Source organism: Eurytemora carolleeae, unplaced genomic scaffold, assembly GCF_000591075.1.
Source record: "Eurytemora carolleeae unplaced genomic scaffold, Eaff_2.0 scaffold1082, whole genome shotgun sequence".
Classification (NCBI taxonomy): Eukaryota; Metazoa; Arthropoda; class Copepoda; order Calanoida; family Temoridae; genus Eurytemora; species Eurytemora carolleeae.
Window position 1 is genome coordinate 6,983 of NW_019396971.1, and position 18,078 is coordinate 25,060.

The 18,078-nt window shown below is 32.5% G+C and overlaps 2 protein-coding genes across 4 annotated transcripts in view; both read right to left on the reverse strand.

Moving 5' to 3' along the window:
• The window catches only part of LOC111710653 (transcription initiation factor TFIID subunit 3), a gene marked incomplete at its 3' end in the record, with an annotated part of 13,416 nt that extends 4,036 nt beyond the window's left edge, over window positions 1-9,380 (reverse strand). The window contains 12 exon segments of the mRNA XM_023484769.1: window positions 250-326; window positions 1,268-1,344; window positions 1,977-2,055; window positions 2,810-2,923; window positions 3,592-3,689; window positions 5,499-5,529; window positions 6,537-6,607; window positions 6,989-7,058; window positions 7,320-7,384; window positions 7,996-8,092; window positions 8,915-8,968; window positions 9,268-9,380. Of these exon segments, the coding sequence (XP_023340537.1) occupies window positions 250-326; window positions 1,268-1,344; window positions 1,977-2,055; window positions 2,810-2,923; window positions 3,592-3,689; window positions 5,499-5,529; window positions 6,537-6,607; window positions 6,989-7,058; window positions 7,320-7,384; window positions 7,996-8,092; window positions 8,915-8,968; window positions 9,268-9,324 (890 nt within the window).
• Window positions 9,360-18,078, reverse strand: part of LOC111710650 (methylcrotonoyl-CoA carboxylase subunit alpha, mitochondrial) — a 31,716-nt gene continuing 22,997 nt past the window's right edge. Inside the window, exons 13-27 of one of the 3 annotated variants that reach the window (XM_023484765.1) lie at window positions 17,923-18,055; window positions 17,442-17,494; window positions 17,017-17,076; window positions 15,455-15,527; window positions 15,072-15,184; window positions 14,665-14,753; window positions 14,096-14,153; window positions 13,924-13,968; window positions 13,206-13,329; window positions 12,428-12,526; window positions 12,294-12,331; window positions 11,567-11,647; window positions 10,952-11,035; window positions 10,365-10,438; window positions 9,360-9,528 (exon numbers count right to left, since the gene is read on the reverse strand). In XM_023484765.1, the coding sequence (XP_023340533.1) occupies window positions 9,375-9,528; window positions 10,365-10,438; window positions 10,952-11,035; window positions 11,567-11,647; window positions 12,294-12,331; window positions 12,428-12,526; window positions 13,206-13,329; window positions 13,924-13,968; window positions 14,096-14,153; window positions 14,665-14,753; window positions 15,072-15,184; window positions 15,455-15,527; window positions 17,017-17,076; window positions 17,442-17,494; window positions 17,923-18,055 (1,278 nt within the window). In that variant the 3' untranslated portion in view covers window positions 9,360-9,374. The other 2 variants (XM_023484766.1, XM_023484768.1) reach the window with 2 other exon arrangements.

The following is an 18,078-nucleotide window of genomic DNA, read 5'->3' on the forward strand; positions in this document are numbered from 1 at the left end:
GGGGGGGAAGGGTAGAAATAATTTTTTTAAGACAGATTTAGAGTGCAGGTTCACTTAAAATGGCAATAAAAACATAACAATATTTTGTTTAACTCTCGAGGTAAAAACTTTTGGTTGGTAAAGCGTGTAAAATAGCCTAACTTAATCAGCAAGAGAGAAGGGGAACCGACTGAGCGTGTTCTGAGCAAATTAATAAATTTAAAATATAAAAGTTTTAACCTCTGGTTTCCTAATTTAGAAACAGCTTACCTGAGTCCCCTGTCCACCACCGTTTGTATTATTTCATCCAATTGTCCCGGGGAACACCGCTGTTGCTTTGTTTCATCCTAAATATTATTGCTTTTATTATTAACAGACTGATTTGTTTCATCTTAAATGTTATTACTTTAATTATTAACAGATTGCTTTGTTATTCTTAAATATAATTGCTTTTATTATTAACAGATTGCTTTATTTCATCTTAAATAGTATTGCTTTTATTGTCAACAGATTGCTTTGTTTCATCTTAAATATTAATTCTTTTAACATTAACAGATTGCTTTGTTATTCTTAAATATTATTTCTTTTATCATCAACAGATTGCTTTGTTATTCTTAAATATTATTTCTTTTATCATCATTAACAGATTGCTTTGTTTCATCTTAAATATTATTGCTTTTATTATTAACAGATTGCTTTGTTATTCTTAAATATTATTTCTTTTAACATTAACAGATTGCTTTGTTTCATCTTAATTATTATTGCTTTTATTATCAACAGATTGCTTTGTTATTCTTAATATCACTGTTTTTATTATTAACAGATTGCTTTGTTTCATCTTAAATATTATTGCTTTTATCATTAACAGATTGCTTTGTTTCATCTTAATATATTATGCGTAGGAAGAAAGTGTAATAATCAAAATTATTGTTATAATATTGATTATTACACTTTCTTCCTACGCATAATAATATTATACCACATTCTTGGAGGATACGGTTTTTCTTTCAATATTATAACAATAATTTTGATTATTACACTTTCTTCCTACGCATAATATATTATTATTGCTTTTATCATTAACAGATTGATTTGTTATTCTTAAATATAATTGCTTTTATTATTAACAAATTTCTTTGTTACATCTTAAATATTATTGGGTTCCCTTATATAAATCAGATTTCATGACGGTTTTTCAGCAAAAAATATGTTTGTTATAATTAAAAGCTGGAACTTTGACAAAAAGGAAAAATAGAATGAGAAAACAATCTAGAAAATCAAAATTGACCTTTAACTGATGAACCTCGATACTGTCTTCAAAGTCTTCAACTTCCTGTTTAATCTGGACAGATTCCATAATATTTCCTGGACAAAATAAATATATTTCCTGGACAGATTCCATAATATTTCCTGGACAAAATAAATATATTTCCTGGACAGATTCCATAATATTTCCTGGACAAAATAAATATATTTCCTGCACAGATTCTGTAATATTTCCTGGACAAAATAAATATTTTTCCTGGACAGATTCTGTAATATTTCCTAGACAAAATAAACATATTTCCAGGACAACATAAACAACACACATGAATTTGTGGGCATAATTATTTAAATTTCCTGGGTGGAAATAATTTATTTTCATAGTCTGAAAAAATAATATTTCCTGGAAAGAATGAATATAATTTCCTGGACGGAAAAAAATAACATGCCATTAGCATTAACAAAATGGTATCCTAAAAAAGCGTGGTCTGATAGGGTATGAATTAGATCTTCATGTTTTACGATAATATATGAGAATGAGATCTGCAAAAAAATGATTATTTTCATTTGTTATTTCTCTCCGAAAGAAAATTGCGCATTTTCAGAATTAAACACTTTCCCAGTAAGAAAAACGACGAAATCTTCCATTTTATTAATCAGATGAAGGCGTAAACGGTAGCCTCTAATATCTATAAAATAACATCATCAGTCCCTTAAAATATATATTTCCTAACCTGATCCCATAGAGCTCATCTTCTCCTCTTTACCGTCCAGAGCTCGCTTAGCGGACTTACGCTCCTCGGGTTCAGGCACCTGGACAATCAATCAATCAATCTATCCATCTATTAATCAATCAAATGGCCTCTCAATCAATGAATGAATCAATTAATAAATTTGTCTCTTTATTAAACAATCACTTAATCAAAATATTTGCCAATAAATTAATCAATCAATCAGCACATAATATAGGCTCTAACAGTCATGGCCTTATTTGTGAAATTAGTCAAACAGTAGAATAGTCGAATAAATAGTCTCTAACAGCCGCAGCCTAATTATAGCCTGTAAGTCATATCCGAAAAGTCAAAAAGTCAAATAGTCGAATAAATATTCTATAACAGTTGTAGTCTAATCTATAGCATGATAGTCAAATAGTCATAGTCGAAGAGTCGAATAAATAATCTCTTACAGTCGTAGCCTAATTTATGGCCTTATATTCATAGTCGAATAGACGAATGGGGCAATAGTCTAATAGTCTAATAGTCTAATAGTCTAATAGTCTAATAGTCTAATAGTCTAATAGTCTAATAGTCTAATAGTCTAATAGTCTAATAGTCTAATAATCTATTGCACTTTAAAGTGTAATAGTCTTTAATGCAAATAAATGGTCTAAAAGTTAAATGGTCATATCAATTAATGAACAGTTTAATTATCGAGAACCTATTAATTAAATCTCCTATTATCTACTGCCTACTGCCTACTACCAACTGTGGTGTTCTTGAATTTCCCGCATCCTACTACCTACTTCCTACTGCCTAGTACCTACTACCTACTACCTACTACCTAATACCTGATGTGGTGTTCTTGAGTCTGCTAGTTTTCCTTCTCTACAAGGAGAAAGGAACCCTGAGCTGGTCATCATTACACTAGAGATCTCACGTAGAGGACACATATCCTCACCAACCTTTAAGGAGAAATTATAAGGAACAAAATATAGAAACTCAACCCCTCCCCCCTCCCCTGGGAGATCTTAACTCTAGGTTGTTTATTGAGATTAGATACTCTGAATGCGCTCCAATGTACGGAAAATGACTTCATTATAGCAATAGACTCTCCACTTCCTCATATGACGTCACTGATAATTGGCGGAAGCTGAAGTGACAACTTTTTTGGTGAAAGGGGGGAAGGATTTTCTCAGCTTTTACAGCTGACAAGCGGAAAAAATCCTTTCGCTAATAATAATAATAATTTTGAATGTTAATTGTTATAAAGACGACTTTTTCCGAATATTGTACATCCACAGTAATAAACTTAATTAACAACATTGTCTGAAGTATATACATGTCTACCAGCTATCCCCATCTGATTAATAGGTCTTCAGTCTTAACAAATTTGTAATACAAATAAATGTTTAATTGAAAGTCCTGTAAATATTTTCATAGTCTACTTTTTTGTGTCAACTCCAAGAAAGATTTATGGCAGGTCAAAATTTAATGATGAATCTTTTTTTGATTTTCTATAACTTTGAAAAAATCGCAAAAAAAATAAATGTTTTCCAATTTTATAATTGGTAAGTAAAACTTCTCAAACTCTGTTGATAGATGTACTCTATAAACCCAATTGTACTGCTACCTTGGTATTCTCCTGTCCTCCTGTACTGTCCCTCTTCTGGTTTCTGGATCCCCCGCCAGGGGTGGATGGAACATCATGCTTCTTGTTCTCATCATCAGCTGACATAGCAACAACCATTTAAACTTGCCGACTTTAAGGCGATAAGGTTAATGAGCATAGGCGGTTTCAGGGGGGGGGGGTGCAGTCCATTACCTCCTGAGTGAAATTATGGGGGAGGGGTCTGGATATTTACAACGTCATTACTACGAAAGGCTTTTGACTAAGATCAATAATAATAGCAGAAAAAAAAATTTTCCCTTCATTGCAATAATAAGATATGATATGTATAATGTTAATGTATAATTCAATCTATTATATTTTTTTCTGTATAATTATTAGATGAATAAGTGGATAATTAAGACATTTGCCTACCAGCAAATGTACTTGTCATATTGGCGTGTTCCAAAGGATGACAAAATCAGTATAAAACTCTGAAATTCCAAAATCCCTGCACTGGGCAGCCACACATTGTAGTATTCTCGCACTACTAAACTTATGCAATAAATTAGCAAACTTAAATTGGCACTTTGATGAGATTTTACTTCAAGTTATTTTACTTGTTTTATCTATCATCTGTGCAACCTGATGACATTGCAGATCGGGTTATTCCTATCACTCGGGCCTAACCCTCATGCGCCGTCAATATCTTTGCAACCTGGCATTACTATACTTCAGCTATCTCCAACATACAGAGTAAGCCTTATATAATTGTATGCACGTGCAATTATTAACACCAAAGTAATAAAGTCATTCTTACAACATATTTACATTTATTTACATATTTATAAATGCATATATAAAGATACATAAAGATATTTACTGGTACAATTATTAGCTTTGATCCCTTTCTATTCCTAAGGTTTCTCAGCTTGACGTTTAAGCACTTTCTCAGTTAGGTTACCGAGTCTATCATGCATGACTGATATAGCATTCAGTCCGTCTATCAACTTTATATCTTTACTATTGCAGGTATGCTGGTCAACCCGCTCCTGCATAATCTGGAGCAGATCCCAGACCTGGTTAGACAGCCTATCCCTGACCTCTTTTATAGTTGGGTCAGGATACTGCCTGTACTCCTGCTCCCAAGCCTTCCCTGTGTCCCAAACCTTAACTTGGGGGACAACAGTATGCTGTCGGGAGCGAGTGACCTCAAGAGTAGGGGATAGGAGATCCATAATCTCCTTTCGGAGTTCCTTGACCTCTGTATCAAGCTTCTCCATCTTCTCCAGGATATCTTGCATATCTTCATCCTCCTCATCATCCTCTGATACATCCTCAGCTACGTTCTCGTCCTCTGAGGCTGGGACAGTGATAGTAGGAGTGTCTCCACTGATGAGAGGAATGATATCAGCTTGATCAACTTCTTCTTCATCCAGTTCTACTTCCTCAATGTAGGCGGGGTTCCGCACAATAACAGGAACCCGGTTCATCTTCTTCAACTGGATCTCGTCCAAAAAGGTTCCCTCTGTATGCTGTCTGTGCGCTGTATATAGCACATGGGACTCTACCAACCGGGTTCAGATTCTTCTAGATAAACACCAGGGGCAGGATACATGGGTACACTAGGGGCAGGATACATGGGTACACTAGGGGCAGGATACATGGGTACACTAGGGGCAGGATACATGGGTACACTAGGGGCAGGATACACGGGTACACTACGGACAGGATACACGGGTACACTAGGGACAGGATACATGGGTACACTAGGGGCAGGATACATGGGTACATGGGAAATATGTTTAAACTCTTAAACTTTTTCTCAAAAAAGGCGAACTATATAAACTTGGAACCTATTTTTATCTATAAATAATTAAAAATTAACTAAAAAACATTTTGATTTTATAATTCATAAGGTTGGTATGTTCCTGTAGAAGGCTGTGGAGAAGATGCTTCTTCCTAAAATAATTGCATAATTATTTAAACAATTTAAACAAATCAAATCAAATCATACTTTGCAGGGATGACAAATGGCATCCTTTGTAAGGGTTAGAGGTTCAAGTCCAAGAAGGAAGGAAAAGTTGCCATGTAAGGTTTTTCTGCTGGCTTTTGTTTCCACTGCGTTTTGTATTCCATAAATTGTGTTGTGTGTTTTGTACTCTCTGGTCTGCACTCTGTAACTTATACTATGCATTCTGTTTTCTTCGTTTCTTTCCATATGCTTGTATTCTCGTATCCTCGTATTCTCGAATTCTCGAATTCTCGAATTCTCAAATTCTCAAATTCTCAAATTCTCAAATTCTCAAATTCTCGTACTCTCGTACTCTCGTACTCTTGTACTCTTGTAAACTTGTACTCTTGTACTCTTGTACTCTTGTACTCTTGTACTCTTGTACTCTTGTACTCTTGTACTCTTGTACTCTTGTACTCTTGTACTCTTGTACTCTTGTACTCTCGTACTCTCGTATTCTCATATTCTCATATTCTCGTATTCTCGTATTCTCGTATTCTTGTATTCTTGTATTCTTGTATTCTTGTATTCTTGTATTCACGAGAACACGAGAACACGAGAACATGAGAACACTGGAATACAAGATTACAAGAATACAAGAATACAAGAATACAAGAATACAAGAACACAAGAATACAAGAACACAAGAATACAAGAACACAAGAATACAAGAATACAAGAACACAAGAACACAAGAACACGAGAACATGAGAACACAAGAACATGAGAACACTGGAATACAAGATTACAAGATTACAAGATTACAAGAATACAAGAATACAAGAATACAAGAATACAAGAATACAAATTATTGTGTTCTCGTGTTCTCATGTTCTCGTGTTCTCGTGTTCTCGTGTTCTTGTGTTCTTGTGTTCTTGTGTTCTTGTGTTCTTGTGTTCTTGTGTTCTCATGTTCTGTACTCTGTAATCTGTAATCAGTAATCTGTATTTCGTACCTCCATTTCAGGGAACATAGGTGGAAGATAATCATAAATATGGATTGGTCTTTGAAGCACTTCTCTGCTCCCTAGATAGATAGATAGGTAGACAAAGATATATATAGATATATCGATAAATCTATATATATAAAGCAGTAATATCTGTCAGTTTGTTTGTATGTCCAATCATAATTTAGGAACCCCTTTACCGATTTGCCTCAAATTTTGACTGAGTAACTCATAAAAACCACGGGAATGTTCTTGCTTGGCTTTAAAGAAAACATTGTTTCAAGACAAAGCTGGGTTCCCAAGCTCGTACTTAATAAGATAGTAATGGAAGATAGATAAATATATGTTATACAGATAAATCGATGGATAGATATGAAGATAGATAAATGGAAAAATAGATATATAGATATATATAGATATATGGATGAATAGATAGATACAGAGTTCAGCTTGCAAAATACCTGGTTTAAGAAAGCTGAGCTGGTCATCTGGTTTAGCTGGATACTCGGGAACATCTTTATTTGGTAAAATCTAAAATACAGGTTTTTCAGGGCTCGGGGAATCATGGAATTTAAAATCCGATACTTAGTGAATGAGATACAGTGGTCAGCAAATATATCAAGTCAATACACTGTCAGTTACTGAAATATAAAACAATTTTAGTACCTGACATTTCATTGATATGTACATAAAACTGGAATTTTGTATTTATATTTGGTGACCATAGTATCCAAAAGAAGTTCTCCTTAACCACAAAATTATCAATAAAGTGTCTGTGAAGTGGTATTTTACCTCGAAATGTTGAATGTATTCTTCTAAGTCTGTTAGGTCAACACCAATCTGGCCAAATGTTGCCTCTGAACACAATAAGGTTTGAATCAAAATATAAGCTTTATCTGATAAACATTACCTTTAATTAATATATATGCTTTCCCGCAGTAGAAATGCGAAAGTCACGTAAGTAAATTAATCAGTTTTAAAAAATATTAACATTAACAATGCTTTTAAGTGTACTTTTGTCAATCGGGCATTGCCATTTTTGTATAGAGGTCCATTTGAAATTATACTTTTAAACAGAACAAAAAAGAAAATAATTGTTAAAGGTAAGATGAATTTTGTTTGCACTACTCATCTCAATTAAAATCAAATAAAGTGCCAAAAAGAAGAGCTTGTGAAACTTTATTATATAAAATACGCGTTTAAAGGGACTGTAAGCGTATTTTCAAGTGACCCTCCATGCAGAGGTGACAATGCCCGATGAATGCGTTGTCTGAACAGGTTTGATAACTTATATCAATGTTTGCAATAATAAAAGTGATTATTTTCAATTGGAGGTTCTTTTCAATACTGACGTGCGCATGTCTGCGACAGGAAAACATAAAGGAATTAAAAGAATTAAAACTTTCAAACCTAGGAAAACGTCAATATTTTTCAGATTATTGATCAGTTATATGTATAAATATATTACCAACATCTAGAACATTAGGTCCAGTTCTTCCAGATAGTTCGGCATAGTTTTTACAACTTCTACCTATCTTCTCAATATACTTATGCAGTACATCAACCTGAACATACATATAGTTTAGTACAGTAAGTCAACCAAAACATACATATAGTTTAGTACAGTACATCAACCTAAACATACATATAGTTTAGTACAGTACATCAACCAAAACATACATATAGTTTAGTACAGTACATCAACCTTAACATACATATAGTTTAGTACAGTACATCAACCTAAACATACATATAGTTTAGTACAGTACATCAACCTAATCATACATATAGTTTAGTACAGTACATCAACCTAAACATACATATAGTTTAGTACAGTACATCAACCTAAACANATAACTGATTCGTAGGGGAAAATTAATTGAAACCCTTTTCTCTAAAATACCGTTTTAACCATAAAAATTAGGCATAATATTCGAAAATGTGCTCGGTCCCATCTCCGAAGATATTAATTGCATTTTCACCCACTAATTGCCGTTCTTTCTACTTTAATGTGTGCCTTTGAAGGTAGAATGACGATAAATTGGGGGGTAGTCCTCGAAAAATTTTGCTCTAAAAATGCCGTTTTAGCCTTCAAAATGTACACGAACTGTAATTGGTCCTTTTTCCAAAGATTTTTAAAATAAATTTGAAATCTTTTTTCCTCCTTTTAGTTTTAGAAATCCTCAATTCTATCATTGAAAATACGCAATTTATTCTATTCTGTCGTGCAAAACGTGAAAATAAAATTAAAATTTTGGACATTCTATCAACTTTTAAGCACATTTAAACTATATTTAGTAGGCTGAAAAGCCTGAACCCACTTTATTCAGAGACACCCTGTGTATGTAATCACATAAAAATAGAGACGAAAAGGAAAAAACAATCACCATAATATTCAGCGGTTGCTGATGAATCGAATTCCATCCAATGGCCTGACAGACCTAAAACATTGTAATTATAGTTTTTGTGTACAATAATCTTTTGTTTAGTCCCAATAAAACTTAAGTGTTCATCCATTTTGTGTCAGTATTTGAAGACAGAAAGCAAAATACGCGCAGCACCCCCCCCCCCCATCTTGCTGGAACCAACATCAAAGGCTTCCCTGGTTAGTTGTTCCTTTAAATTAACCATTTAGACGATGAGGACAAGTTTCTATCAAGAAAAAATTAGAGCTGATTAGCACCTGACACAGGCACAGGCGGGTAATTCTTCCCGTATTACATATATATCCAGTCCGTACCTGTCCAACGGCTGTCTGCAGACAATGCCGCGTAAATTCATCTTCGGAAATCGTCATCGTCAGAAACTTTTTTACATTTCCCGCATTTTTAACTGGAAAAAATACAATCAAATGACAAAATTGAAGACAAAATCTCCGTCGCTGCGGTTAAAACAAATGTCGTATTCTATTGCCGACGTTGTTCTGTTTGGAGTTTTGAAGAAATGAACACCCTGTTTTGAGTCCATCGTCCAATGCACTTTTTCACCAATGCAAGGAGTTCTAAAAAATAATAATGTAATCAATCAAACAATCAATCAATCAATCAATAAACCAATCAATCAATAAATCAATCAATCAATCAATCAATCAATCAATCAATTTCGTATATTATTTTAGTATGTAGTTTAGTATGTGTTTGATCTCACCATGAAGGGTAACTTTAATAGTTTGAATCAATCGCTTTTGCCTTTTTCAACGGGGAAGGAGAAGGGGGGGGGGACTGTTTTTACCCTTGGAATAATACATTTTTAAAACGGTATGTTAGGAATAATAATAAGGAGGTACATAAGACATGTACTAATAATCATATTTTTAATCGTGTTGACTATAATTTCTTTTCAAGCATTAATTTTTACAGGACTGTTTCCTACTTTTTTATTTTGTAGAGACTTTTTTATTAAAAAAAAATGTAACAAAATAAGAAGCAAAATAAAGCAGCTCAATAAATAATCATTAATCATGCTATGGTTCATCCATACACCATCTTTAATTCTAGCATTTGTGCCTTTATTTTTAACTTTAACTTTATTTTTAATAGTTAAAATATATGTTGAAATTTTTGGGCCTTTTCAGTATTAGGCTCTTCGTTTTTTTGCCTTAAGACTTGCCAATCTTTATATTCTATCATGTCCGCTATAATGTCGAGCAATTTTTTTTTGCTCGAAGGAATGGATGATTTTGGTAAATTCAAAGATCGATAAACAATAAACATCAATTATTTAATTCTTGTGAAGACACCCTTTAAGTTTTAATGAATGAATAGAGAAATGAGTGAATGAAAGGATGAAAGGATAAATGCATGGATGAAAGGATGAAAGAATGAATAAGTAAATAACCTGGTTGGTCCTGATGAGGTTGTAATACCAGGGACAAGGGTCCATTCACACCACACAGCCAGTCCGTTCAGATCCTAGATCATTCATTAGTTTATTAGTTAAAGTACAGAGGTGGAAAATTATTGATTAAGAAGTTTTAATTTTAATTGATTTTAAATGCGATTTTATGTGCTACAATAAAATAATGTCTGATTAACTAATAGTTATTAGGATAAAATTTTCAAAAATCTTCAAATCAATTAATTAATAAGATTAATACAGTTTTAATAAATCACATTAATAAATGGCCATCTAATGATCGCTAAATTAATAAAAACCTACATGCTGATTATCGTCAACTTGAATCAAAGTATAAATCAATCGGATGATTAGATGATTATCAAATGATCGATAAATTAATAAAAAACCTACATGTTTATGATCCTCCACTTGAATCAAGGTATAAATAAATCAGATGATCAAATGACCATCAAATAATCATCCAATTCAAAAAACCTACATGCTTATCCTCCCCTTGAATCAATGTATTAATCAATTTAGTGATCAGATGATCATAAAATAAATTAATTAACAAACAAAAAACATACATGCTGATGATCCTCAACTTGAATTTGTCCGGTAAACAAGCAGGATTTCTCCGGTATTTGCTCAGACAGATTAAACCGAGCAACCTGAAATATTAGAAATTTAACCCTTGATAAAATTTGATAATTAAAATGGTTAACTACGCACATTATTTATATTAGGGATTAGAACGTCGACTTTTAGACTCAAGTTATGATTTTAAATAGTACAATGAACATAAAGCACATCAACTGTGCGATGTGCACAAAGCATTTCACTTAAAGGGACTGTAAGTGCAATTTCAAGTGACCCTCCATGCAAAGATGGCAATGCCCGATTTACAACGGTATCCTTAAAAACTTGTCGGATCAAGTATGAATTAGATATCAATATTTTTATTACACAGAAATTAACACTTTTGGACACATTTTTTGATCAGAATAAGGTTTCAACTGTACAGTTGTAAATAGGGCTTTGCCATTTATGCATGGAGAGTCCCTTTAACAAACAATGTTTACGTTACTTTTAGAATTATTTGCCTTGTAATAACATCAAATACACGGTTCCTTCAATATCATCTTCCTATTCCATAGATTTATGGTTCACACTGTATATTGAGTGGTAGACTGTGAACTGACCTGCAAAGGATGACCCAAAGCTATTGAAGTATATTCCCAGAGGGGTTGAGGTTCTACATTATTATCACAGTTCTCACAAGCCTAAATAAATAACATTAATTATAATACTAATAATAAAGGTTTAAATGAAGTATATTCCCAGAGGGGTTGAGGTTCCACATTATTATCACAGTTCTCACAAGCCTAAATAAATAACATCAATTATAATACTAATAATAAAGGTTTTATATGGATAAAAAATCAATTTCAATTAGGGGTATATACTATCTTGAATGATTATTTCACCCCACTAATGAATATTATGCCGTCCCCATTCCAGATGCTAGAAATTTCTTTTAACGGTTTTATTGATATTTTTATTATTATTATCATTATTCACTGAATTGAGTAGAATCGATAAATTTAACTAAAAAAAGGTAGAAAACTTGCAAAAGGCAAATTTCAACCCTTTTTTCCAATTTTTTATTTTAAAAATTTTCATTTTTTATTTTAACTATTAAATTTTTTTATTTTTATTTATTTAACTATTTTTACTTCCAATTTTCATTTTATTTTCAAGAGAATCGAAAATTATTTCCCAGGGGGCGGAGAGTTTTTCTTAAATACTCATATATTTAATAATTAAAATAAGATGGCAATTATTGAAATTACTGCTAAATAAAATAATGCTTTTGATGCTAATAATGATAAAAAGTTAATAATGAAATAGTAGAAAACCAATAATCACCTTTTCTATAATCTTATCAAAATGTTTCATATCGAACCCTGCATTAAGGAACATTTAAATTTTTGATTTAAAACACCAACCATAAAAAATAGAAATAAAGAAAAACTAAATAAAATAACGTGAACTGTTCCTTCCTTGAATATTGTATAGAGGAGCTCTTATTTTCCAAACATGTTGGTAATGAACAGGAAGAACCCAAAGTTTAAAAGCTCCCGGTAATATACACGTAGAGTCTAGAATACAATAAATATATGAGTGCACTGCTTAGGATCCATTTTATTTTGATGTGGATCCGGATCCTGGATCCGACCTGAAAAAAATGGATCCAGATCCAGTTCGTGAATATTTCTTTGAGATTTACTAATTTTTAAAAGAAATGATTAATTTTCAAAATTTCTCATTTTTTTAGCTTATTTTCATGCAAAAATTGTTGCAGATCCATGTGTTGGCTGTTTCTAAATCTAGTGAATCTCGGAGTTATACAAACATAGACAAGAAAGAATTTTTGTCAATATTCAATTATTCATCACTTATAAAGATACAGTGATAACCAGAAAACTCTGAAATAATACGACTGTATAGCAATACTAAAGTGTATTTGATGGTGTTAATAAGAAAATAGCCTTACTAGAAAGTTATTAAATCACTAATTAAGTGGAATGAGTCTGTTTAAACTGTACAATTGCTGCATACCTTGATTATTGGACCAATTAAAGTCATATCTTCAGTCTAAAAGTCATCTTCATATTTCAAAGTTTTCTGGATATCACTATAGAAAAACGACGATATTTTCCTGATTGCCGCCAAGGTAAGGATTAAAGAGTTATGTTGTGAATTTGTCATGTAACTCGTAAAATAGGCGAGGGTCACATTAAATTACGTGAATAGTCTCTTTAAAATAAGCAACCCTACCTGTCACTATGCCCTTGTCTTTAAGAAAGTTTGTCTGGAACCAGAAGAGTAGATTATGCCAGGGTAGAACAGAAACTGAGTAGAATGGATCCGCTACAACAAGATCATATTCTCCAGATACTTCCTTCAAAACTTCATTAATAGAAACACGAGTTCAGAGCCTGTGATTTTAAAAATCAGGGGAAAAAAGGCTCAAGTCTAAGCTGTCATTGAGACTAATTAAAGACTCGAGCTTTGGAATCTAATTTTCAACATAGTTGGGCTTATTTAACCGCGGTTTAATATGTACTTGGAGTTTTTTCAAGGTTGGAATTAGCGGATTTCGTGATTTGATTAGAATAAGACTGAACATTCAGACTAATTCTTCACTTAAACCAACCAAGGCCGGTTTTATTTTGCTCGGGCCAAACTCTATAAAGTAGAGTCTAAAAGCTGGCCGCTGTCGCCACACGCGGTCGTAGCTAATACTAAAATTTGCCACAATCTTGGGTTTAATGAATTAACACCCTAGCCGGAGCTTTTAAATCGCAAGCAGGGGTTTTATTAAATTAATATCATTCCACAATTTTAGAGTAACAGTCCTTATCTTCAATTGTCTGATTGTAATTAATTAACTTATTGATCGTTATGAATATACGAGAATGAGATATGCAAGAAACCCCAATTTTAGCAACCCAGACCGCCTACAGTAGAAATGTTAATATTTAATCAAGTTTGCCTCAAGATCTGATACAAATTCCAATCTGTCAACCAGATCATTTTTCTAGATATTTCTCAGTTTCAAAAATAAATTTTTAGACATAAAAAAATTATTTATTTTTGTTGCTATAACGTTGCTATAACTCAAAATGTTTTTTGTTAAAATATAAATCTGAACTGATGAACTATTCCTGAGCAATATTGAAAAGAATATCTTTCATTCTTGAATTCTCTTGAACAACTGTAACCCTGAATAAAAGGACGGTTTATGAGTTCTTATTAATGTTTGAAAATGAAACAAATTTTAGTTTTAATTTTAATTTTAGTTTCATCAAACAGCTCAGTAAACGAAACAGACATCATACATGAAAAATAAAAATATTTTCATAAAAACATATTAAAATTAAAACATTATCTTGTTTCTTAACCCGAATTTTTAATCTATATACAATATACATTACAATATACATATATACCTTGCTTGTATGTTTGTTAGTATGTTTGTAACCGATACACGTCAGACCGGCTGAACCGATCGGGCCCAATTTTATTGTGGGTCATAACATATCTCAGGGAAGGTTTATGGATTGTTAGAATTAAACAAATTTGTCTTTAAAAACTTTGGGTTTTTTTTCAAAATCCACGAAAAGAAAGATAACAGCAACAATAAAAATTTAAAGATGGGCGCGAAGCGTCCTGGAAGATTAGAAATTGTAGAAAACAAGTTTTCTTTTCTTTAAAAAAAAGGGAAAATGTAAACCTGGCTGAAGAAAGTTTTGCAACTGTTAATCCAAGCAGAGATTGATCACTGAGAGCCAGAATTCTGCTGGGAGATCGCTCACTGAGAATCTATTTATCATAGAGATGTTCAATTGATTTATCAAAATAATTCAGATCAATAAGTTGTGACACGATCCATTCTGTTGAACATAATGGATTTCTAGATAACAATTCAGAAAATAATTTTGCGTCAAGCCATATTTTTACTTAAATAAATTAATAAACTGTAGTATTTAAATATTTTAAAATTGTTATCTTTTAGATCCAAAAAGTTAGGGATCATAATTACATGTTGTTGGTATTTTTACTGAACATAATAATAATAATAATAGATAGATCTGATAGGGAACCCGACATGGAACCCCCAGACCGAACATAACTCTATCCCTGTAATATAGCTTGAGTATACTGATTGTTCTTGTACTGGTTATTGACTGCTCCTAGCCTAGTTCTACACATAGGTAGGTCTACATGGGGAACAGCTAATGGTGTTGTATTCTCTAAAAAATTACAGGAGTATATATATATATATTCCATATTTTGAACATTTTTTTTAGGGGGGATTATTTATCAATAGGGAAAAAGTAATTTTCATCAAAGACTTAAGCCATTTTATTTGATAAATTGGGGAAAATAACTGATTTGTAGGGGAAAATTAATTAATTTTTGGGTGAAAAGTATCACAGAAACTTGCTTCTTCATGTCTAATTTCATTTATTTACCCGGGGAGTGGAGTTGGGAGCTGGTAGTTGTTAAAGATATACACCTACCATGATTAACATCAAATGTAAGAGAGTATTCATCATGGTTAGAAGTGAGTAGTAAGGAGTCTCCCTTCGTCACCTATGTCCAGCAGACTATTTAGTACCAAACAAAACCAAATCGGAATTTAAAGGGATCGCTGGAGACATCCATCGTATTAGTCGGAGTTACAAATCCTTCTCATATTTCCGGTTTTTAGTCCAATCTTTATAATTTAATTACTGTCAAATCTTGTGCTAACCTCTCGGTAAGTACCGTGTTAAAACTTAAGCTTGTTTAATTTTTTTAAAGTTCAGTTAACAAAGATTTAGAAATTGTCTTAAACAATAAAACACTTGCTTAACCCGATTAAATGTTCTTTCCTTTTTAAATTACCTTTTTTATTACCTTTTTAAATTACCTTTTCAGTTACCTTTTTTATTTACCTTTTTTAATTACCTTCTTTATTTACCTTTTTAATTACCTTTTTTATTTACCTTTTTAATTACCGTTTTATTTACCTTTTTAATTACCTTTTTTATTACCTTTTTAATTACCTTTTTTATTTACCTTTTTTATTTACCTTTTTTATTTACTTTTTTTATTTGCCTTTTTTAATTACCTTTTTTAATTACCATTTTTAATTACCTTTTTTGATTACCTTTTTTATTTACCTTTTTTATTAGCTTTTTTAATTACCTTTTTAGTGCCATAAAAATAACAAATTCATGATGATTACTCAAGCAACTTTTAATTATTTGGGAGATGCCTCTTGCAAGACCAAAATGAAGTTTCTTGAATTTTGCCTAAAAAACCTAGACCAGTGCTTGGTAACTTGTTTATATTTTGAAAATACCTTAGGGAAAGTACACAACCAAGGAGTATGAAATAGAAGGGAGGTACAACTGACGCAGCCCGCCCTACCATATGATTATGCATGCTTTGCTGACGGGTACTCCATTTGTATAAGAAATATTCAGAATAGGTTATTGTATACGCGGTAATTGTACATCAGACAAATATTTCTTATACAAATGCATACCGTCTGCAAAGAATGTATAATCATATGGTAGGGGAGGGGGGGGGGGGCGGCGTCAGTTGTATCTCCCTTCTATTCCATACAACTTGTACACAATACATGATTGGTATTGTTATCCAAGTTTTCGTGAGTAACGGTTATTGGAATGCCATTAAAGACTGTACGCGTAATTTCATGTGACCACCTGTGCAAATATGACAATGTCCAATTCACAACGGTACCCTTAAAACTTTCTCTGATCCCAGTACGAATAAGATATTAAAGTTTACACTTTTAAAACTGATTTCTTTTACAATAGTGGTTTCTCCGCAAAAGTGACTTGTGCATCTCTACTGCAGGAAATTAAAAAAGGATTTATCAGAATGAAACAACTTCAAATAAGAAAACCGACGATATCTTCAACATTATTGATCAGAAAAAGGCTTCAAGGGTACCATTGTGAATCGGGCATTGCCATCTTAAAATGGAAGGTCACTAGAAATTACGTTTACAAATACAGACCCTTTAAAATTGAAATCAAAATCCCCAGAAGCGTACTTTATAGAAATCTGCCTTGATCTCTGACTGAGGATAGTAAATTGCCTGCATCCAATGATCTCTCCAGGGCATGTTCTAATAAATTTAGTGATTAATTGATTAAAGTCATGTGATTAGTTGATTAAATAAAACTTTATCAATTTCCGTAAATTTCTTTGGTTGTTTTTAGTTATTTAGAGCTCAGAACATTTCTGCTGTAAATCTCGAGATTAAGTTTTTATCTCTCTCTATCTTGTGCAGATCATCAGATTCAGGATATCTCGTAATGATCGTACGTGCAGGGATATCTAACTCAAGGGATCAAACATTTATCTCTCAATTCAAAACTAGTCCAAGAAGATATCAAGTATTGAAGATTAGCGCCATTTCGCACAAGTTTAAATTTCAGATATATTTCCTCGAATAAAAATACCCTTGTGAAAAAAGATTTAAAACTATACCTTTGGATCATGATGAATCCATTTTGGAGCACAAGACAGAAGAATTTGATTATCTGCCCAGGAGGAAAATTTAAATATTTTATCATTTTTTTTCGGGAAAATCCATGAATGATGAATGTAAACAAAAAATAATCGAATATATTTATATTTTTTAAAGAATTTTAGAAAACAGCGTTTGTTGCTCAAAGAGAATGACGGACGTACATTTGTTTTCATTCCAGGAGGGCCGTGCAGTGTGCAGTGTGCACCCGTTGGGGCCTGAAACCCCCGTGGCAACCATAAATTTTACTGAATCAGGGACCGGGGGCTGAGCCCTCCTCATAGCCCCCCCCCCGTGTACTCCTCTAAAGAGAATCTGGTTGATCTAAAGCCTGTTAAGTTTGCTCGTTATGGATTTTATTTTGTCAATTGAAAACCATTTATCTAAGAACTCAAAAATTAAAAAAATCTGAAAATATTTTTATAGATTAAATTCTTTTCCCTGGATCCGTGAAGCAGTCCCACCACATAAACACTGCAGTACACTCCCCACTGTTGATTGCTTCAAACCGGTTCTGCGTTGTTTCTTTGGTTGGAATAGGTGCTGACCGACACGCAAGGTCAAAATGAAATACCTAAAATATGACTAATTTGTATT